This window comes from Scomber japonicus, chromosome 18, assembly GCF_027409825.1.
Source record: "Scomber japonicus isolate fScoJap1 chromosome 18, fScoJap1.pri, whole genome shotgun sequence".
NCBI lineage: Eukaryota > Metazoa > Chordata > Actinopteri > Scombriformes > Scombridae > Scomber > Scomber japonicus.
The window spans coordinates 7,934,763-7,958,020 of NC_070595.1; the positions used below are offsets into that span (position 1 = coordinate 7,934,763).

The 23,258-nt window shown below is 39.0% G+C and overlaps 2 protein-coding genes across 2 annotated transcripts; one reads left to right on the top strand and one right to left on the bottom strand.

Annotated features, from left to right (window-relative positions):
* The first annotated feature begins 374 nt into the window (after positions 1-374).
* On the top strand, positions 375-4,366 carry gadd45gip1 (growth arrest and DNA-damage-inducible, gamma interacting protein 1). The gene is made up of 2 exons (XM_053338433.1): positions 375-772; positions 3,845-4,366. Exons 1-2 carry the CDS (start codon positions 384-386, stop codon positions 4,140-4,142), a joined length of 687 nt encoding a protein of 228 aa, XP_053194408.1. The 5' UTR covers positions 375-383; the 3' UTR covers positions 4,143-4,366.
* A 1,158-nt stretch (positions 4,367-5,524) lies between these two features.
* Positions 5,525-17,965, bottom strand: zgc:158403 (tetratricopeptide repeat protein 39A). The gene is made up of 18 exons (XM_053338095.1): positions 17,764-17,965; positions 17,039-17,146; positions 16,406-16,537; positions 16,018-16,076; positions 15,271-15,338; positions 15,001-15,065; positions 14,222-14,321; positions 14,051-14,116; positions 13,851-13,959; positions 13,675-13,742; positions 10,597-10,656; positions 10,152-10,313; positions 9,962-10,053; positions 8,285-8,405; positions 8,088-8,199; positions 7,854-7,968; positions 7,217-7,333; positions 5,525-6,130 (listed from the first exon to the last, which is right to left on the bottom strand). The coding sequence occupies exons 1-18, from the start codon at positions 17,796-17,798 to the stop codon at positions 6,028-6,030; spliced, it is 1,692 nt and encodes a 563-aa protein (XP_053194070.1). The 5' UTR covers positions 17,799-17,965; the 3' UTR covers positions 5,525-6,027.
* Between the last annotated feature and the right edge of the window lie 5,293 nt (positions 17,966-23,258).

Sequence of the window (23,258 nt, forward strand, 5' to 3'; positions counted from 1 at the left end):
GAAGGAAATAATAAAACAATGGCAGCAGCTTTGGGATAGTGCAACAAGAGGAAGGAATTTACATGAAATAGCCAGCAAAATCAGTATCAGGAAAAAGAGAGAGTGGAGCACGTCCTTACTTCATGCAGGTAATATGAAAAGGAGTGAAGGGCATTGCTTACAGGTCTACTGATATTTAGATTATTGAGAGTAACTGGAGTAATTACAACACTGTAATAGATTTGGACAGTGGATGATTAAATCCAGAAGGAGGCAGTAATGCAATTTAGAGGACGCCAACTGTCGTAAAAACCCTAAGGAGAAGAAGAAGAAAAAAACAGGCGTTATTGCAGCTACCTATGACTTTGCCCGGGGTCCTTCTTGTGTGTACCCTGCACGGAAAGATGGCGGTGTCCGTGCTGTCCTGGAGGACAGCGGTGTTTTGTAGGAGTTTAAAGGGGATTTCGTCTTCAAAAGCTGTCATTCCTGCGCATTCATTATTACAGACAGCGTCTTATAACCCGAAACCTCTCAGACTGAACCTCCGTGACCCTTATATCCCAGACAAAAACAGCGAGAAGACACCGGCGTGGCAGCGGACGGCCCACTATGATGGGAAGCTGTTCGGACGGTACGGATCAGCGTCAGGCATCGAGCCGGCCTCGCTGTGGCCCAGCCATGAACAGCTGGACAGGGTCGTGGCAGAGGAGAACGAGTGGCACCCTCCGTTAGAGGTGATGCTGAAGAACATCAATGCCAAGCAGAGGGAGGAAACCGAGAAACGCCTGGCAAAGTAAGGGCTGCTAACTGAGCTAATGCTAGTGTGTCAATTATCGGACAGCTCATTGAAACAAGCCGTGTCTGAGGGTCTCCTGACTCCAGACTATCTTATCTTATTTTAAGTGTATTAACTCAGTGAACTCACGTTGAGCCCGACCGATATATTGTTCAATATTGACCCTTTACAGATATGTCGGTATGTGTTGTGTGATATGCACCGATATATATATATAAAGTCATTAGGCAACATTTTATGTATATCTGATCCTTTTCCTGAATTCAAGTTTTATATACATGGACATATTTTTTGTTCCTGTCTTTCTTTTTTTGGCGTTTTATTTATTTCTAATTATTAAATTCCCAGAGAAGCTTACTGTTTCAGTACAGTGGTTAAATTGTAAAATATCATGCCTCCACTACATATCCTTATCTCAAGTGTGAAAAAATTGTGTGTTACATCAGAATTGTTTTACTTTCTTCTATTGGTATTGGCATCCGTCCTAAAAATCCAGTATTGGTCAGGCTATAATTAGCTATGAAGGTTACACATTATAATCACAGGATTAAATATCTGAATGTTATGAAAGCAAATGGAAACAATTCAAATGTGCTCCCACACACACAATAGCAACTGTTGGAAATGTGCAGCTAACGCAATACAAAGAGATGACTGGATCTATATGGATATATATTTTTAAAAGACCAATATATATATATATATATATATATATATATATATATATATATATATATATATATATATAAAATGTACTTTAATGCCAAAGGGAAATTTAAATATTACAGCAGCCAACAATTAAGTAAGAACAAATGCAATGAAAGACAACGCTAAGGTCAGCTTCAGGTGTTTTGCTTTATCTGTGGTTGTCGTGGTGATGGCAGCTGTCGTCAACAGGAAGCATTCACATTTCTTTCAATGTGGAAAAACATAGAATAGCTCTTTCTGATTGAGGATAATGAAAGTAAGATGGACCACAGCTGCACTGCCAATATGTTTACAGTTTGTTTCTCACATTACAAGATATGTTAGAAGTGGTGAGTGATTCTTGCTTAAACTTACACAAACTAGTTAGCTTAGATATTAAACACAGATTAGAATGTATTCAAAAGGCTTTTAAGAGGACACCTACGTGAAAGTCACCAGTTAACATGGTCACCAGGTAAACCGAAACACCGGTTCAGGGTTAAGGTCAATATTAATAAGGAAAAATAAATAATGATATTTAGTGGCTGGTTCTTTGGGTCCCCCCCCCCCCCCCCCCCCCCCAACACTTACACTTGTAATGAAATGTTAGACATTATAGTAAAAGTATTAATGGGTTTTTGAAACCTTTTTATAAGAACAGAAAAAAGGGCGATTTCACTGATTTCTCCCATCCAAACCCCATCAGACCAGGTCCAGATCAAAAACCACTATAGTTGGACTTGTCAAATCTGGACTTGATTAACAAAGAGACTCCAGACTCATTAAAACACAGTTTCAGATTTGTGATCCTATTTGTGGAAACTGAAAAAAAGAGCAATTTCACAACTGTTTCTCCATCCAGACCACATTACACCAGGTCCAAATCTAAAACCACTCTACACAGACTCTTTAAATCTGGATTAGATTACAAAGGTTCAACAAGTCAAAATATAGTGGTTTTGGTCTGGATGGTGGAATTCCCCACTTTCTGTGTTCATGAGCAAAATAAAAGTTTAACAAATCTGAAAGTAGGTTTAAACAGCTCAAGACTTTTACTACGATGTCTAATTTTTATGTTTATGATTTATGTTTCCCTTAACTTTCTCCTTAACCCTGAATCAGACGCTAAGTGTAAACAAGAACATAATGTTCAGTTGGATATTACTATAGTAGTAAGATGCATGATTATCCATGGATCAAAATGAATTTCAACCTGGACAACCTACACAGGGTATATACATATAACAGCAGCATATACTCAAAGTGATGGAGAATGTGATATATAATAAAATAAAAATCACTGTACAGACTGATTGCAGCTGGCTGGAATGACTTCCTGTAGCGTTCCCTGTCAGAGAAGAGCTTTAGAAGTCTCTGAAAGTGTTCCACTGTTTGACCAGCAGCTCATGGAGGGGATCCAAGATGTTCTCCATTGTGTTTAATAGTTTTGGGCAGCATACTCCTCTCTAAAAACCCCACACATTTAGTCCAATGTTTGAAGGGTTTCTGTCATTATTGCTTCATCTGTTCCTTCTGGTTGCGTACAAAAGTGGAAAATAAATTTGCAGAGATATTCCAAGAATAAATTGGAAAGCTAGAATTTGTGAAGCAAAATAGTGAAAATAAAATTCCTGCCAAATTTCAGAGTGATGAAATCTCTCTGTGGGCCAGCAGACTTTTCTGTCTCTCTTTGTTGAAAGACTGTAAACATGCAGAGCTCCTTACTCTACAGACATGGACTGATCTGATGAAATATTACCTGGTGACAGAGAAGATACAGATCAAATCAATTTAAGGTGCCCTGTGGAGATACTCACCTCAAATAACACGTTGGAGCAGCTTTTTGTAATGACTAGGAACTGTTTTGTTGGTCATGTTTACAGATGAGTAAAGGACAGGTTCACAATTTTTGTTCAAGTCTATCTTAAAACAGTCAGGTGCCTTTATGAAAGGGATGGACTTTAATTAATTTAAATATTCCAGTAGTAGTAATGGAACATATTCACCAGGGTTCAAAATTCACTTTTTTGTCCACTAGCCAAACGGTTTGTAAACGTTCAGAATGTGACCAGTTATTTAATATATCACCATTCTTGTTTGACTGGTGAGTGACGCAAATCTGTCAGCCAATTGCATATTTTACAACATGTTGCTGGTGCTAATTTTATGCCCTTGTAGTCACCATGTCAGTTTTGTGTGTTGACATGCTAACATTTGCTTACATGTAAAGTAGCACTAAATGTAAAGACAGGTGGGAATATCATTAGTTTTGAAAGGTTTAAACCAGTAATGTCCAATGAGTGCTAGACTGCCCATTATATAACAATGCATCACACACCGTATTAACATCTGTAATATTAAACTTTTCCCTTTCCATTGCAGAGAGAAGCTCATAGCAGCAAATATGGCCAAAATGCCCAAGATGATAGCCGACTGGCGCAAAGAGAAGCGCGATTCCAAACTGAAGCTAAAAGAGGAGAGGTCCCGCCGCGAGATGCTGCTGGCCGAGGCCAAAGCCCGCTTCGGCTTCGCTGTGGACCCCCGCAGCCCGAAGTTCTTGCAAATGGTCGCAGAAATCGAAAAGGAAGAGAAGAAGAAGAGGAAAATTATGAAACGCAGAGTGAGAGAGGAGCAGCAGGGAGCGATGGCTCCTGTCACACCTCCCGCTGCCTCCTCATAGTCTTGGACTGCGTCACTGTAGACGTAATTAACTATGAGACTTTGGTCTATTTGTGTTTTAATGACACAAGAAAGCAGTTTATCCCTTGTTTCATGTTACCTGATCACACCAGGATTAAAGACAAACCATCCATTCTTTTCTTATGTGAAAAAGAACATGTTGTCCATACTGGTTTGCTGCTTTGTGCATATTTGTTGATTTTTCATGACCTGTATGTATTTAACAGAAATAAATATATGTCTGTGCAGACTTTAATTTCAAGCTTGACTGCCTTTGTCTAAAATACTTCCAAAGAAAGATGATTAATGTTACACTGTGGCTATCTACTGATAGACCTGTCACAATTGTCACATTATCGACTTATCATACAATAACATAATTATCGACATCATCATCATCTATGGACTTATCGTATGATACATGGACATGGCCTTGATCATTTTTTTTTTTTTTTTAAGTATATTTTTTGGGCTTTTTGGACAGGTAAGTGAAGAGAGACAGGAAACTGGAGGCAGAGAGGGGAATGACATGCAGGATAGGACCGCTCGGTGCAATATTCAAACCGGGGTCGCCTGCAGCGAGCACTGTAGCCTCAACACATGGGGCGGGTGCTCTACCCACTGAGCTATGCTCAACCGTGGCCTTGATCATTTTTTACCTCAATATTGCCACACTTCACATTAGCAGCTAGGAGTCTATTTATGTCATATTGGCAAAGCAAGTAGTGTCCTCCATTCCTCACTGTGCACGTCCTGAGTGGAGACTGCGGAGGCGAGCAGCGCCTCTTATATGGAATTAAAGGTAAATAACTCTGTCCCAACCCATAATGGCAGTCTGTTTTTACAGAAGCGTAGCGCCGACTCTCCAATTCCACCCCCCACCTGCCTTGCATTATTATGCTACAATATTATCATATCATTGGTATAAAATGATCTTCAAATGACAACAATATTGTTCATGATTATTTCTGAGACAATATATTGTCCAATCAAAGTAGTCATGGTGACAGGCCTACCTACAGAATGCTCCTAGCTTTTGTATGATTTAGGAGAAAACACAGTAATTTATACACAGAATTTATTTGTTAATTTATGTAAAAATAATTTTTGTACAGATAAAATTTTTTGGAAAGTGCACGCACTGATCCAGATTTGTCCAAACACTGAATTTCGATGGATACAAACACACCAAGATGAGGAGCAAAGTGCTGTGACCCACAATCACAATGTGTCAGGGAGCATAAAACATTGGCCATTGGTCACACATGAATTCAAGCCAGTGAACTAAAATAATTCATACGTTTTTGTATCATGTAAAAAAACATCCTCATTTTTAAACATGTTGCTACAGCACAGTATGCCTCCATGTAAAGGTTCTTTCAGTCCAACTAAAATATACTAGTCATCACTATACGTTTCATTACATCATGAACATTTCTTACATTTAGTATTTAGAGTGGATTTCAATCAATTGTTGATTAAGGTTTAGTGTTCTTTAATTTTCATTGTAAACAATAAAAACATTGTCCATAAAATTAAATATCTACTTTATATACACTCAAGTCTGTTCAAAGGCAGTGAAGTTGAAGGTCTGTTAGCTCAAAATGTCAAAATCCACTTGACACTTTTCTGCTCTTGGAAGCCAGTCTGGGAAAGATGGACTGAATATTCTACCAGGTAATACCTTTGTTCAATGATATGTTAGTCCAGACTGTGACACAGCAAAGGCAGAAAAGGTACACCTGAACAAATACCCAGTATTTACTCTTTGAACTTGGATATAGGTTCAAAAACTTGATATCAGCTTAAAAACAACCAAAAAAGCTTTTTGAGGGCAATGGAGAAGTCCGGTGTGACGAGCGTTTCCGATCATGGAGAATTCCTTCTTACAGATGAGTGTCCTCATCCTCACAAGCCTGCAGTTTGGCCAGAGCGGCATGTACTCTGAACTGCGTACGAGATTCCATCGAGTAGTCTTTGTAGTCTCCTCTGCAAGTAGAAACAGAAGGGGATGCTTAATTTGTGCTACACATTAATCAAAGTTCATCAGTGGTAGATGAAATGGAGATTTCACAACACTTTTAAGAACAACTGTACTGAATGTTACTTGCTTTGCACGTGAGAATTATTGCATTAAAGTAATAGTTATAAGTAACAGTATTTACCATTGACACCTGTAATATAACGGTTATCAGTCTTGAAGAACCCATATTTTCACTCCCTGTCAGTACATAACATTTGTTTTAGACTATCAGATCTACATGTAACAGGCAGACAGCGACCTCTAGTGTTTTATTAATGGTCATACACCAAGCAATTGTTGCATAAACCCAACCAGTCATGTATTAAAGACTCTGTGAAACTTCATCAATGTAATGACTAATAACGTGGTGATACATTATTTCTTGGCCAGGAGAGATATAACTTGTTGATTAAAGACCTTCAGAGGTGTTTGTGCATGGATTTTGTCACTTATGTAAAGAACTAGGCTACCTTGCTTCAATCTTGTCATCCAAGTCTAGAAAAGAAAGCAAATAAGAATGTTTAATTAATAAAGTAGTATGTATTTCAAGGGTTTTGTGATGAAAGTTGTTTTCTGATCATTATCTCTGCTTTGCAGTGCTTAAACTGGGCCAGTACTTCATATTTCGGCATATAGGTATTTAAGATTTTAGTACTGTTACTTATTTATCACTACATACACATACACAGAATGTTTGCACTCATGGTTTAGTTTTTGTTAAGTGTTGGGCCTGTTCACTTGCTCAATCAAGGCACAAGAGGAAGCGAACATGAGCAGCTGTGTGAGGTACAGTATTTGGTCTACTTCAGTTGGAAGACTGCTGAATAATCCCGACCAAAATCCTCTCTCCATAAACGGTCTGCACAGAACCTGGCAGACAGTAGAGGTAACATGTTTGATATTGTGTGCACATGCTTAATTGGTGTTTCACAGTATTCTCCAAATGTTCCATGTTGGCTTTGCAGGCTGTTATTTTAGTATACGCGAGATCTTTTTAACTCCAAAATACTGCATGTTTGCATCAGTGAGGGAGCTATAAACGAGTTACTTACTTGGCCTTTTGCAGCAGTTTAATAGCTTCGTCCTTTCTGCCTTGGTCAATGTAGAGCAGGCTGAGCTCCACCAGAGCGTTGGGCACCAGGTAGTGATCAAACTTGATCTTCTTCTCACTGAGAATCCACAGAAACAGTCAAATTAACTGTTACCATCACACATTTCATTATAACCATATGGACTGTACTGTATGTGATATACTGGTAGGTAAATTAACTTTCGAAACACGGTTCTCACAACTTGAAACCCTCATAAACAAGTTAGTAACACGTAAGTTTAACAGAGGGATGTCACTGTTGACTGCCATGCAAATATTCCTTGCATGCCAAGATAATTTTGTAATTACTAAGCAAACATCACACTGTCAATACATCCATTATATCAAGTTATCCTTAGACACAAGGACAGGCTGCAGGTATCATTTTAATAAAAACCTGAAAGCCTTTTTGGGACAGTTTGGGACCTGTTCATGATTATTACTGGTGTGAGAATGGCAAGTTTTGGTTGTCTCCTGACCCTAAATCAACTTTTCACATGCAGTGTTAAAATATTACAATGTTTCTGAGATAAATGGATTCTCACAAAAAGTTTGTCTGTGTGGTAATGAATGACCTGCATTTGAAATGAAAACCTCACCTAGAATACACTTTGTTGAAGCATTCCTCAGCAGCCTGGAGATGACCCTGGTTCTTCATACACAGACCCTTCAGCAGGTTGATCACACAACGGTCATCCACCGTATACTCATTTTCTGTAGGAGGATGGAGCGGATACCATCAGCACAACCCACACCACAGCACCTGCACAGATCTCACACTCTGAGTTATATTTAAAGTTGAGGTGGGGTTATGATTTGTGATGTTGTATTACCAGGAGACTCCAGCAGAGTGCGCTCTGCCTCCACTAAAGTCTGCATCATGCCTTCAGTTAGCTCTGGTCGTTTGCTGATCACCCTGAAACCGTTCCACATGTACATCATCTCCTAAAAGGAAGCAGTAAATGCTGTTGAAAGGCTTTGTGACTCAAACATACTCCCCATTTTATGTGTGTTGTGTGTGAAGCTTTACCAGCACTGGCACTGGCAACTTGATTGGGCAGAAACCCTTGTAGCGTCTAGCTTTCCGGATAGCAAACTTCTCAGTCGGTTGAGACTTCCCAGCTATCTTCTGCTTGAAGGTGGGCACTAGTCTAAAGGTGCAGGACAAGAATAAAGACACATTTAGAGGCAAGACACAGGGTCTGAGTTAGTGGAACAGAGCCTAAAGGTTCTGCTACATTAGATTTTTTGATCCTTTGAGGGTTGTGCAAAAAGCTGTAAAAACAACAGTGACATATCATCGCTTTATGAAGTTGCATCTTTACACATCCATCAGTTTGGAGGTGTGTTTCTTTCTACCTAATGAGTCGGAAGTCTAATATTCACTTCCCTTTTAGTTTTGTTTTCCAGTCTCCCCTAACCCTTTAAGTAAATATGTGGCTGTATAGCTGCTAAATACTTTATGTAGATGCAAACTTTGTGTGTCCACAGTCTGGTGCAGAGTACAGTGGGTTTATCAGAGCTTTTTCAATGAAAATAGCTGCCCAAAAAATTTATTGATGTAGCTTTAACAATGCATTCGTATGTACATGATTGCTACGCTGCATATTCTCCGTTACTTTGGAGTGTAGGTTAGGCTTGCCCTGAGGGAATTAACACTGTATGTTCGAAAGATTCAATAATTAAGCCCATGAATGGTGGGGAAGTATATCAGGATGTGAAGCAAGGCCAGCAACAAATTCTGCACCAATGACAACAATGGCAGAATGTTCTGAAAGGAAATAAATCTGCACTGTTAGCACTGCTTGATTCTCTGTCATGATAACAACATTAACATTTGAGTAACCTCTTTATGGTTACTTTATGTAAATTCAAAAATTTGACGACTGATGATTCAGCAAATAGCTGCATATTGATGTTAAATAAAAGATATAGCCATAAACCATAAACTATGGGTGGGGACATTGGACTTTAACCAGTACATACATTTAAACATATTTCATTGCTGCTGTAAAAAGAATATTAAGTAAATACATTTAACTCCTTCCTTCCAACTCTTTCACGTACCATTCCCATCTCCCATCCCAGATTCTTGGATCTTGTGTGATGCTAACATGCATTACTTGCCTGGCTGCACAGAAAACCTCAGTCCAATAGTTTTTCAGTTTTGGGCATGACCAAAATATATGTGTATAGTTGACCACCACTAACTGAGGATACAAAACCCCAAATTCATTAAAAAAGGTTGAGTCTTGCTATGATGCTACTTATGCAATGAAATGTTTTTACCTTTCTAACCTCTTCTATGGCAAGGATTTGTGTATGTTTCGTCTTTATTTTTACTCACTTATATATCAATTATTGTGTTTATTTCTATTTTTTAAACTTATTTTACACATCTTCCATGTTATCTTACAGTTCAAATTGAGTACTAACATGTGTGATATGATATTTAATGGGTGGCTTGTTTTCATGTTTATAATGAGCAGTACTGGGTGGAGTAGTACAAATGCGCATGAAATCATGATGATGTGTCAAGGAGGAAGGATGTATTATTTTTGCATTACTTCTGTATTGTATTTTACTGTATTTCTACAATCTGTACCCTGCCAAAATAAAAAGAAAAAAGAAAAAAAAAAGACTATTACAGTGTGTGTGTGTGTGTGTGTGTGTGTGTGTGTGTGTGTGTGTGTGTGTGTGTTTTTACCTAAAGAGGTCTACCTCATCCTCCCCAAAAGGCCTGGACTCATCATTAGGCAGCATGCTGAGGTAAGCGGCTTTCATGTAAACATACATTGCCTATGAAAGAGAGAATCACCAAAAACAGGGTTTAGGTTTAGTTAGTTTTTTTAAAGTTTTGACTCGATCATAACAAGAATGCCTCTCCTCGTCTGTACCTTGGACCAGCGGCTCTCCTTGCTCAGTAGGTCTGCATAGAAGTAGGCCATCTTCCATGCTCGCTTATAGGTGAAGCACCACATCAGCTCCCAGTAGCACATGTGATGGAACTCCTTCCACGCCTGCTGGGCCTTGCAGCCATCTTCGAAAAGAGCCACCGCCTGGTAGAACGGCGACATTACATCAGATGGTAGAACAATGGACTTGTGATGCTGCCGTTGATGCATGGTGTGTGTTAAATATTAACATCAGATTGAAATACTGTATTAAGAGCCACAGTGATTCATTTACTCCCACAAAAGGTATCACCACTTACAATAATGTGTGAGAACAAAAGGCTCTTTGGCACATATTAAAAGCAATAAATGTACAAGAAATAAAATATAAGTGCTCATACTATCTTAATAAAAGTAAGCTGTGGTCCCGAAACATTTTATGACACACCTCATCAATGTTTCCTTTGATTTCTTCAGTCCGGCCTGCAAAGAAGAGGAATATCGCTCCCTGGACAGCAGAGAAAAAAAAACCAGTTCCTTTAATTAGATTGAAGTGTCAAAAATAGCTCAGCATTAAATGTCAGCTGTTCAATTCTCATCCATCTGACAGTACACGCTTCATATAGCAATTATTCTTAGTGTTTAATCAAGACATTTCCAATGGGGCTTGGTACACATTGTGTCAAGAGAGTTGAGTTTGTTCTCTGGGATGGGCAGGTATATAGGTAAAAGGTGGAGTGGGAACATGGATTGTGAATCTACAGGAATGTGAGTCAGGTGGAGTGGTGGCATGATGGGAGATGGCGTCAGGATTCTGGGAGTGAGAAGAAGGCGGACCGAGGGAGCGGACCAAATAAAGGTTATCAGGGTGTGGGACATTCGGAGTGCGTAAGTGGACGACGCAAGGAAAGGCAAAGAGGAACAAAAATACAACAATGAGAGTGTGCTGACATAAGATGCAAAGACGGTGCAAAGAAAACAGAAAGAGAAGAACAATGACGTGAAGAAGTTTAGGTGGCAGTTGAAGAAAAGAGAACAGAAGTGAGGAACTGGCAACAGATGAGCAAGAATAGATGTGCTTTCAAATACAAAACACCAAGAAAACAAGAACAAAGCCTGAATTTAGAGGCAATAAATGATCATTCTGGTTTATCACTACTTTTTTTGTAGTTTTGGCTGTTGTCTCTATCAGTTATCATAGAATTGGAGTCACTTGTGTAGATGTGGGAACACCCGGTGGCATTGCTAACACAAAATTCACCAGGGCAAAACTCAGACAGATTGGAAATATGCCAACAGTTTATTCAAGATGAGCTAAACCACTTTATTTGCAGGCTAAACTTGTTATGAGAGCACCTGAGGTGTTAGAAACCATCCCTTATTGCAAGTTGAACAAGGAAGTAGCCACTCTTTCTAAGAAATGTCGCTATGTTCTGAGATCTCAGCAATGACTTTGGTGATCACAATCTTGTCATAGCTGATAGAAATATAAAAAAAAAACAGAATATGCCATCCAGCACCTCGCTAACTGACACGTTGCATCTTCAGTAGACCAGTTTTATTGTAAAAACCAGACGTGGTGTTTTACATTTACATGTGCTATTTTGAATTTCTTTGCCTGGGCCAGTAATTTGCCTGACAAGCTCACAGTCACATAGCTCCACGAAATGATTTTATTACCATTGGATGGAGCCAGAAAAGCTGTTTCCAGCTTATGTGCGAAACTAAAAACTGGAGCCACATCTTTACATGTGTGCTATTAATATACTCTATCCAACACTCACAGAAAGCAAATAAGCCTATTTCCCAAAGTGTTGACCATTGCTTTAAAAGGATGTTCTCCGTCTGATATGAGGTACACAAATATCTAGATGACTTGCCAGTGTTATCTTGTTTTTCTCCGATCTGGGGCAATGACCTTTTTAGCCCTGCCAAAAATGATTTGGGATTTAAAAGTTGGCTAAAAAAGGGTGTAACTAAGCTTTTGGACCTTTATAAAGACAATACTTTGTCATCATTTGACGATCTAAAGGCAAAGTTCAATTTCCCAAACAAACACTTCTTTAAGTACTTGCAGCTTAGGAGTTTTATTTTGTCTCGCCTAAATCACTCAGTGCAACAACCTCAATTTTCCATACTAGAATCATTTTCTATGCAGAACTGTTTCGGTAAGGGGCGGGTTGCCCAAATATATAAAGTTTTGGTAAATAACAATAAAGATAATTCAGAGAGAAGGAGACAGGACTGGATACGAGATTTAAACGAAGAAATATCACAGGAAGAATGGGGCACTGTATGCTCCGAGGCCCAATCACAGACCATCAATACCCGGTTGCGCCTGATCCAATACAAATGGATAATGAGACTATACACTACCCCGGTAAAATTGAACAGATTTAACCCTCAGATTCCAGATCTTTGTTTCAAGTGCAGTGAATATCTAGGTACATTGTTCCATTGTTTATGGGAATGTGACGAAATTCAGAAATTTTGGAGACGGGTGATACATTATATCTCACAGATTACCTCTACTTTGATCCCTTTGAACCCCAAATTGTGTGTTTTGGGTGTATATCCTGTTAATTGTATTTTGAATAGCGGGGAGTTTAAGATGGTAGATTTGTGTCTTCTTCAGGCCAGACGTTCAATTGCTATGTGCTGGAAGAATGTTAAAGGTCCTACCCTCTGCCTTTGGCTGAGAAATCTAACATCAAGTCTGGCTCTGGAAAGACTCACCTATATTATCAGGAGGAAGACATCTGCATTTAATGACATTTGGGAAAGATTTTTGAATTTTGTCAAACATGGAGATATTGATGATGCTTTGTAAATGAGAGTGTATATGTGAGGTGGAGTGATGTGTTAGTTTGATACAATATGGGGATAAAAGTAAATGTCCAATGAGTTATGCTGCCTGTTTGTATGGGGAAGTTCATATGTTTTGTTGAGTGGATGTTGTCATATGTCTACATGGTTGTTATAACGATGTGTCTTAATGCAAAACTCTAATAAAGACATGTTTAAAAAAAAAAAAAAAGGATGTTCTCCTTTTAAACTGAGGGAGTTGACATAATGAAAAAAATGAGAAAAGGGGAAGGAAAATGATAATGATAATGAAGAAGAAAAAAATACTCAAACAGTCAATACAACAGCAACAGACCCAGTGACCGTTAGTCCCCAGCACAGTATAAGTAATGCTCCAAAAATGCTGGATCCTACATTTCCCCATCAAGGTTATTTCTCAGGCTCCTCTAGAGCCACAGAAAACATACAACAATTTGCACCAGCTAAGTACAACCATTACTAGTAATCTAACATTCATGTGATAATTGGTACGACTCCCCTTGATGGAAAAGTGGTATGATTCGACTGGCTGGCTGCTTTGTTTACCAAAAATGACTGTATTTTTGTAATGGCTAATTTCTGTAAAGAATACTTTCGATATGCTTAATATATCCTTCAGCCCAGTGACTGAGGCAGAATAACAGCTCTCACACGCAGAAAGAAAGTGATTTATTCCACTCACCCGAGGGTAGCGGAGCCGGAAAGGTTTCAATAGCCTCTCAGCTTCAACCACCTCTCCTTCGCCCGTTCCTGAGAGGAAAGACATTGATAGGATATATAAAATATAATAAATCATACAGACATCTTCCCAGGACTTTTTGACACAACCAGCATCATCTGGCGGTCAGATGTACCTACCTAGTATGAATGTGAGAAAGGTGTAGTAGCAGAGCAGTAGCAAGGCACACAGCATGGAGCGCAGATTCATCCCGGTAGCGCCATCGTGCAGCAGAGACAGACCATACTCCTAAAACAGCAAAACATCCATGAGTGATTTCCTGTGTCAGTTTATGAGCAAATACATAATGGAGGAGATTTAAATTTAAATATAATCCCACCTTGTCTCCAGAGAAGCCTGCAAACTCCAATAGTTTGAGTATCCGAGGAGGAAATAGAGAAAGTGTCTGTAAATAAAGAAGATCTGATGAGCTGAGAGGTCCAAACACAAGATTACACACAACACATAGACAACCAGTGGTGTTTTAATGTACTCTACATATGTTGCATACCAGATTAAATGCCCCTATTCCAAAAGCTATTCCTCCTTCTAAGTGAATGTGGCTGGGTCCTTTGAGACAGTGGTGAGATTTTATGAAGGAGTGCAGTTCTCTGGATGATAAAAGAAGATTAAGTCATAAACACAACTCAACAATAATAGACTAATAATACAAACTGTAGCACAATGAGAAGTGACTATGCAAAAAAACCCAACAAAACTTAAAGGGGTACTCCAGTGGTTTATTTACTATGTCCACAAAGTTACGCAGTTTGTGAAATGGTCAAATCCAAGGCAGCAGAGGTTGAGATATATTGATTTTAAATCCATTGTATAGCCAAAACTCTAAAAGCACAGGGAACTACATTTCCCATAATCACTCACTAACATCTTTCATTAGACGTCCTTTAAACGCCAAACTTTCTAAGTGTATCTGAGGCTTTCTGCTGGCAAATTGTTCTCTCTGTAATGCTGTCTCCAAGCACAAACTGAGATAATCCTGATGACATCACCATGACATCATCAGGGTTTTTTAAGTTGGTTCATTTTTCAGTTCCTTCCAAAACTACAGATAATACTATAAAACTGTTTTCAGAGGCAGAAAAGTACTCCTCGTGATGAGTAAACTCAACTTTATAAGTAAAATAGGTGAAGTGCCCCTTTAATAATAACAAATAACAAATAGGCATACATTTTAACGACTGCAGTAAGTAAATGGGCATCAAATACAATCAAATAATGCTCACACTGACATTAACATAATATACATCCTGTTTTTCTTTGATTACTTACTTGTAAATCAGGTAACTGTTTCGTACTTTGATCCCTCCTTTGATAAAACTCACCATGTTCTCATCCTGCAAAATATATAAAAAAATATATATATATGTTTAATGCAGTCATTTGAATTGAAGGTGTTTAAATTGTATTTTTAATGCTATACATTTGTTGGACTTTTTGGAAAACAGACACTGGATAGGGTGGAAACTTTGGCATGCTGAATATATCAAGTATGTGATGAGTTCATTTCTGTGTTTTCAAAAGTGCATTAGCCTACTGCACCTGTAGGAATGTGAGAGCTGCTCTTTGGAGTTGGCACTCTGCAAAACATACTTCTGCATGGAGCTGCTCTGCAAAAACATATCCACACACATTAAGTTATAAAGAACATACTTGTATTCAACAAACAATAAACTATAAAATCCATTGATCTACCAAACAAAAACATTCACACAGAAAGTATACATGGCTGCTGTGTACTAGTTAAACTGATATCTCTTCAGCAGAGCAGGTTGAGGCCTGGTATTTCTGCGTACATTTACTTCCTGTAGTACCGGTTGTATGCAGATACAAGGAAGATCTGATTTCAAGTGTCACTTCCGCTAACAGTGTTGACGATCATGTATACTAAATAATTCAAGAAAAGTAAAGTGTGTACAGGCTGTGAAAATAAATCTCTCTTGGGTCAATGAAGACTATCCACCCAATGTGGTGAAACCATAGTTAAATCTGACATTCATGTTTTATTTTATTATTGATTTAGTTTATTTACTTGTTTGTATCTGCTTTCCCTTCAAACTACGTCATCCTTATCTCTACAGGTGTTGATTTCCTACAATTCCCAGAACGCAATTCAACAACCAAAACTGATTAATGTACTACCATGTTCACATCATATGGATGGGTTTGGAATTTGACACTCGACCTGTTTTACATGTTATCCTTAGTTATCTGTTAGAATAAGGAAACAATATATACAAACTGTTTTCGGATGGATTTCACTTATAACTGCAGGGGATGTTGTTTTACCTTCAGTTAGTGATTCGCCTGCTGGCTTGTTAGCCAAACCTGAGGATTTCCGTCGAAACCTGAAACAACATTTCAGTATCAACAAAAGACATTGTGTTACTGCTGCTAGTGTGATAACTCCATATTTTCTGACACAGCAATCAACCATTCTTGCTATCTATAACAGTCACTATATTCTCTCATGCAAACACAGTCAAATGGGTAGGATGGTCTGACACAGGCCTGTTGGCCATGTAAATGCACTTGTGTAAATTTGCCTCTTATGGCTTGGGAGAAGAGTTTGCAGCACTTAAGAGAATACAGTTGGGTGTTTTAAAAGCTGGGAACACTATAAAATGAGTAACAATAAAACTGCTGAAAATAATCTACATTCACAAGACATCCCGACCTCTGACACACCTCCCGGGCACTCTTCATGGTATTTCCTGCATTGTTGATGTCGTCATGCTGAAAAGTCATCATGGCCTGCATTTCCAGCACTGTGGCGTAGATTAGAGCATGGTACATACTCTCTTTCACTCTACATAAGAAACGAGAGTCTCAGGATCAACAACATACGGATCATACAAAAGGCAAAGTGTGTAGAATATGTACCATAACCAATATGTACATTCCTTTTGAGAAAAGATAAGAATAAATATCTTGTTCTATTCATTCTTCCTATCCTATCTCCTCTATCGTCCCGGTGTGTCATGTACATGGTGTTTATTTTGCAGGGCAGCCTTTCTGCTGGCTGTTGAATCAGTCAGACCTTGGGCGTCAGCTTCAGCAAACACTTCATATCCTGGAGGACTGAAGCCTACCAGGTCCACCCTTGTGTCTTGGCTGACAGGAAGTTCACTACTTAGCATTTCACACAACTTAAGTTTCTCAGCATTACCCGAGGCCACATAGCCTACTGCTGACATCACACTACAACACACCGCTATGAATGTGCTAAAACAAAGTAGTAGACTACAACTTCACAGTCAAACATTAAAGCCCCTTTAGAGCCAGGCATGACTCAGGGTTATTGTGTTACCTTGGTCGCAGCCTCTCCAGGCTCTCATTGAAGTGGTTGTTAAGGAAGAGATCTAAGGCCTCCATACACTCATCCAGACTCTCTTTCAGGGTCATCTGTGAGGAGCTGCTGCACAAATACAAACATAGATAAAATACATGCAAAGAAAAAATGCAAATGTGACTAAATGACGTGTGCTCTGGTGGGTGATTGGTAATGCCGAGTCAGCAACACCACCGGACACACATGATAAACATACAGGATCCATATTTTGAATGCAAATTTGAGTTTGCTTACAGTAATAAGCACCGGTGTGACGCAATTGGACCACCATCACACAATGTGCTGTTGTATTTGTGGTATATCCTTAGTCATGTGATCAAAATTAAAGTTCAATCAATAACCTATCAGTGCTGATTGGAGTTGCTGACTAGAAAATACGCTCCGCACTCACTTAAAGCATATAAATATGAGCCCTCAATAGCAACTTTAAATGATCTGGCATTATTAAAAGACATAGTTAAACGAAGAAAACAAGAGATGGAAACTGGTTGTTAAGGTTTGCTGGTGCAGGTGAGAGGAATTTTCTTTTCATTTCCTCCTTTTTTTTGCCAAGTTTCACATAATCTTACCAGCTGATCCAAAGAGCGCATAAACAGGTTACCCAGCCAAGATATAAACGCCGTGATGACACCAAGTCAAACTTTTGGCGTGTAAAGAACATTTTTTTAGTTGCCAATACTCACTTTTCTGCAGCATTTGCTTCTTTCCCATTGGACATGTTCTCTCTCACCAGGCGGCGTGCCCCAACACCTGTTAGGAGCTCAGCGGCACTCGCAGAAAATCAAGATGCATTCACCGCGTATACTGTGAACACCAGCTTTCAGATGAGTCCAACCACGAAGTTGGTATCAAGTTACACAGACTTTGTATCCTGGTAGTTTAATTCACACAGTGCTCGGAGGTAGAGGCATGCGTTCATCTGTGCAGTTTGAGTGTGCGCAACAGAGGCGCATCTGACTCCTCCTCTGATCTGTGACGGCGCTGCCACGCACAGTGAGCTGTGAATCATAGGATCAGGTGGGATGAGTCCATAGCTTTTAAGTCAGTCCTAAAACAACAGTCAAGTGCCCAAGTGAACATTGACATGCTGTTCTTGTTGTAATCATTCCTCCTGTTCATACTGAGCATTAAGAAACCCCTTCATAATGCACTTACAATGTAAGTGATGGAGTCCAAAAACCACAGTCCTCCTTCTGTGCAAAAATGTATTAATTTATCTGAAGGTAATATGAAGCTTCAGACACCCAAAGGAGTCAAATCAAATAGATATGTTTCAAGGTAACAGTCTTTTTATTGTTAAAGTGCCTCTTTTTGTTACTATATAGCAGGCGAACAAGGAAACACTGTCAGAGGAAACAGAGGAAAATAAAATCAAGTTTACTCATGAATTACATTTGAAAAAAAAAAACAGAGTTAGCCTAAGTGCTGTACAACAACATAAAGAAAATACAACAACAACATGGCAACAGTGAAAACGCAGTCGAGATAACATGACAATACTATAACAAAAAATAAGTGAAGGAACAAGTGAAACATAAAACCTTAAGGAGGCTCAGAGGCCTGGGAAAACTTGATAGTGTCTAAAGAGGGGGAACACTTGGTTAAAAATAGTAACCTGCTCCAAAGTTTTGGGGCAGTTACTGCCAATGCACGATCACCCTTATTGAGGGACAGCCAGTTTGAGACATCTGGGGCTGGAAAGACGAGCTGGCAGTGGAGGAGCTCAGGTATGTACTGGAGGGCCAGGCTGTATAAAACTATAAAAACAAATACAACCTTAAATTCAGTCCTATACTTGACAGGTAGCCAATGCAGGGAAGCCAGTAGCTGTGATCCTGTCTCTCTTCCTGGTATCAGCTAGCCTAGCAACAGCATTCTGCACCAGTTTGCAAGAGAGACAAGGATGACTGGCTAATACACAAATAAAGAGCACTATAGTAATCAAGCCCAGAGTAAATTAAGGCCTTTGTGACAACCTTCAGGTCATTAAATGAGAGGAACGGTTTGAGTTTGGTGATATTTCTTAGCTCGAAAAAGCAACCTTTCACAACAGTGGGTTAGGGTTAGTTATTTGTAAAAGTTTAAAGATGGGTCAAAGGTGAAACCAAAATTTCTGGCATGGGCATGAAGGTTAGGAGCCAGGGACTCCAAGTGATTAGCTAACTATACCCCAGCAGTTTTTTTATTTGACATCTTGGAGGCAGTCAAAGAGGGACCTAACTGTGTTGTTGTTATTATCACAAGTTCTAATGGGAGATAGAGTGTCATCTGTGTGGCAATGATAGGAGATATTGTAAGTTATGAAGATACTACAGCCTATAGGGAGCATACATAAGGTATATAATGTGGGTGCTAAAATAGAGCCGAGGTATTTCACAAATGATGATGGGAGGAGACAAGGAGAAGAGGTTTCTAGTTTTACAAAAAAAGATCTATCTGTTAGGTAGGAGGCATTCACTATCCAATACCGATCTATTGCTCGAGACAGTGCAGGAGAATAGTATGGTCAACTGTATTGAAGGCGGAGCAAAGGTCTGATAGGATAAGTATGTCACTTTTATCAGAGTCAAGACACAGCAGTAGATCATTGGAGACTTAAAGTAGAGCTGACTTGGTGCTGTGACATGCCTTGAAGCCTGGCCAAAATTTCTCCATAATACTGTTATTTTCTAAAAAGGACAGGAACTGAGAATAAACCAGTTGTCCATGACCTAAAATAAAAATGGCAATGTTGAAATAGACTGTACTCTATTTAGAACAGTTCCATCAAGATTATGCTTTTTAATTATGGGATGTATTGCTGCATATTTAAAGCAAGAGGGAACAGAACCATTGGCTAGACTACAGTTTAAGGTGAGTGAAATTGTAGGACCTACAATGTGGAACACATCCTTTAACAGGCATGTGGAAACAATGTCCAGGGAATAACTAGTCTGCTTAGTGTGAGAGACTATGTCTCTTGTAAGGGAAATAGGCTCATACTCACTTAGGACAGCAGAGCAAGGATGGAGGACAGAGGGGTCGAAGGCAGGAGGTGAAATAGCTGATGGAATGTAATCAATTTTACCAATGAAAAAGTTTAGAAATGAATTACAAGTAATGGTGGTTGGCACAGGGAATGTAGCAGCAGGTTTAGGACTGTATTCGTTTTGTCAAATAATACTTTGGAAGAGTGTGAATTTCTGGAAACAATGTCAACAAAGCATGTTGCCCTCATTGTCTTGATAGATTGCTGATAATTAACAAGACAGCTTTGCATATGTCATATGATTTAAAGCCTCCATTTTCTCCAGATTACACAGGGTCGCCTGTAAAGAGGAAGCAGAGAGACTGTTTTTGTTTACAGCTTTGAAAATGCCACATGACTACGAAAACCTGCCTGCCTCAATAGCTTAATTAGGGATACCAACAGTAGGGGGAGTTCTTACATGAAACAGTACTCTGAAGTGGCACTGTAGAGGAAAAGGAAAGCACTGCTGTGTGGAAATGCTTTACAAAGGGATCTTCTAATGGTCAGCAAACAATGATAACAGCAGATGATAATAGCAAAAAACAAAACAAAAAACAAACAATAACCAAAAAGGTTTTAATCTTACTCTATGGGCACAGTATTGCACTGAATTCAAGGCAAACTTTAAAATATGTGAATCTGTCTTTTGATTTATTTCCCCCTGTTTAACTGGGGGATGCCATTTTTTCAAGCTTCCAAACTTAAGTATATAATTTCCTAGCCATTAACTTAGTTAAATGTGGGCTGTATTTTGTGGGTTCCACATGGTTTCAGTAACATGGGCCCCATATGTGAAGCCCACGTGGGCTGACTGTATGAGCCCCATAAAGCATGTGGGCTAAGCAGACATGGGCATATATAGCGCAAAATGTATTGGCCCCATATTGTTTTAGAAACATGGGCCCCACATGTGAAATGTGGCCCTATTTAAGGTCCATTCTGATCCCACTTAGATCCCCTTTGGACAAACATATGGGGCCTACATGGGTCTTGCCCAGTTGGGCCCCACCTGAAACCCAGTCAGAACCCACTTGTACCCCATATGGGCAAACACAGGTGAGGCCACCATGGAAACTATGGACAAACCCACTTGGGACCCATATTTGCAGCCCAAATTTAACCCTTATGAGGCCCACATGGACATGCTGGCTGGGTTATCTCACATTGTTGGTAAATAACATGACATATATGTGAAAAGTCAGTTTAGTATGAGCTTTGCTTTACTTTGGGGACTGGGAGGCCAGATGAATCAATACTGAATGTAACATATTTGCTCAAACATGATGACAAACTGGCATCGTTTTCAGATGTAAAATGTTAGCCTGCCACGCAGGTCAGTAGTCAATCAATCAATCTTTATTTTTATAGCGCCAAATTACAACAAAATCATCTCAAGGCACTTTACACATAGAGCAGGTTCTAAACCGAACTCTAGTAGTAGATTCACTTTGTTCTTAATTCACATGTAATGCTAAAGGACTGTCACTTGGGGGCAGTATTGTCATATTTATATTAAATATGGACTCATTGTTTGGCAGAAGCGCTTAAATTTAGCTCTTATATCCACGGTGTATTCATTGTCTTGCATTCTACTTACAGCATAGATACATCAAAAATTACCCATCTATTCCTCCACTTATGTTGTATTTGCTCACATGAAGCCAATCTGGCGCTATTTTGTCTTTAAGATATGTAAAATTAGACCGTCTCACAGGTCAGTCTTAGATTCAGTCTTAGATACACCAGCTGTACAGCAGCTCAGAGGAAAGCACTCCAGAGGGTCATCACCACCGCCCAAAAGATCATCGGCTGCCTACTCTCCACACTGAAAGACCTCCACCACTCCCGTTGCCAGAAAAAAGCCCAAAATATCATAAAAGACATTTCACACCCCGGACACTCACTGTTTGAACTGCTGCCATCTGGGAAACGAAACAGACTCATGAAAACAAGGACAAACAGACTCAAACAGCTTTTACCCAACAGCAATAACCACTCTCATCAAAAACAGGAGCTAATGTGCAACAACAAACATGATTGTATGTTGATGAATATTCTTGTAATGTCCGTGTGTTGATGTATGTGTGGAGGGGTGAATGTGTCTAGATATATATTTATTTTATTTTATTTAATTTTAATTTTATTTTATTTATTATTTTTTAGTTAATTTATTTTATATACGATGCACTGACTGGAGAGCACTTTTAATTTCGTTGTACTAACCCTGTACCTGGTGACAATGACAATAAAGATCTATTCTATTCTATTCACATTTAATACTACAGTACTTGGGGGCAGTATTGTCATATGTTTTAAGGTCATGTATGGGTAATTCACATAAATGTAGGAAGATATTAAATATCTAAAAACAGCGACATGTTGTGTTCCACATTTAACCAAACCATGATCTTTCCTTCATGTAATCCTTGTACATCCTTGTGGCCTTAATGTAAACACATACAGGGTGCAGTGATCTGATCAACCACTCTGAAACTTTGTGGGCAGATTAGGTGTGTGCTGTTGTTGAAAGAGATTCTGAAAAGATTCTGAAATTCTGAAAAAGATGGTAGAATGGAGGAATATATATGAATGCAACTTTATTTATGGACACGTCCACAGGTCCACATCACCAAAAACAAAATAAAATAAAACACAAGCCAATACAAGGACAAGACAGTATAAATATACACAGGGTTAAAACAAATACAGACATCATTACTTATATTTGTATTCATTTAATCGCACCATGAATCTGTACATTAACTTCCTTTACACAGCATGAAAGGTGGGGTCATTGTTAAAAACAAATGTGTGATTAGCACTCGTCCATCTTTGCATCATTGTATGCAACCTGAAGCTTCTTCATTTTTGCTTTGCTGTAATTGCACCAAAGCTGAACTGTATAGAGTAGAGTACAATATGCTTTTACATCATCCATACACATGTGAAATTTGCAGTCAGCATATTTGCTTGTGCATACATCTTGCAACATTGATGCTGCAAATCATCATCATGACATAGTTCATCCCTGATTGTGTCCCAAATATTTTACTTCATTTAACACATGATCCTCCTTGGTTTTAAAAATCATGACAACACTCTTTTTAGGATTGAATTTGATGTCATACTGCATACCATAATCTGAGCAGATTCTGAGCAGTTGCTGTA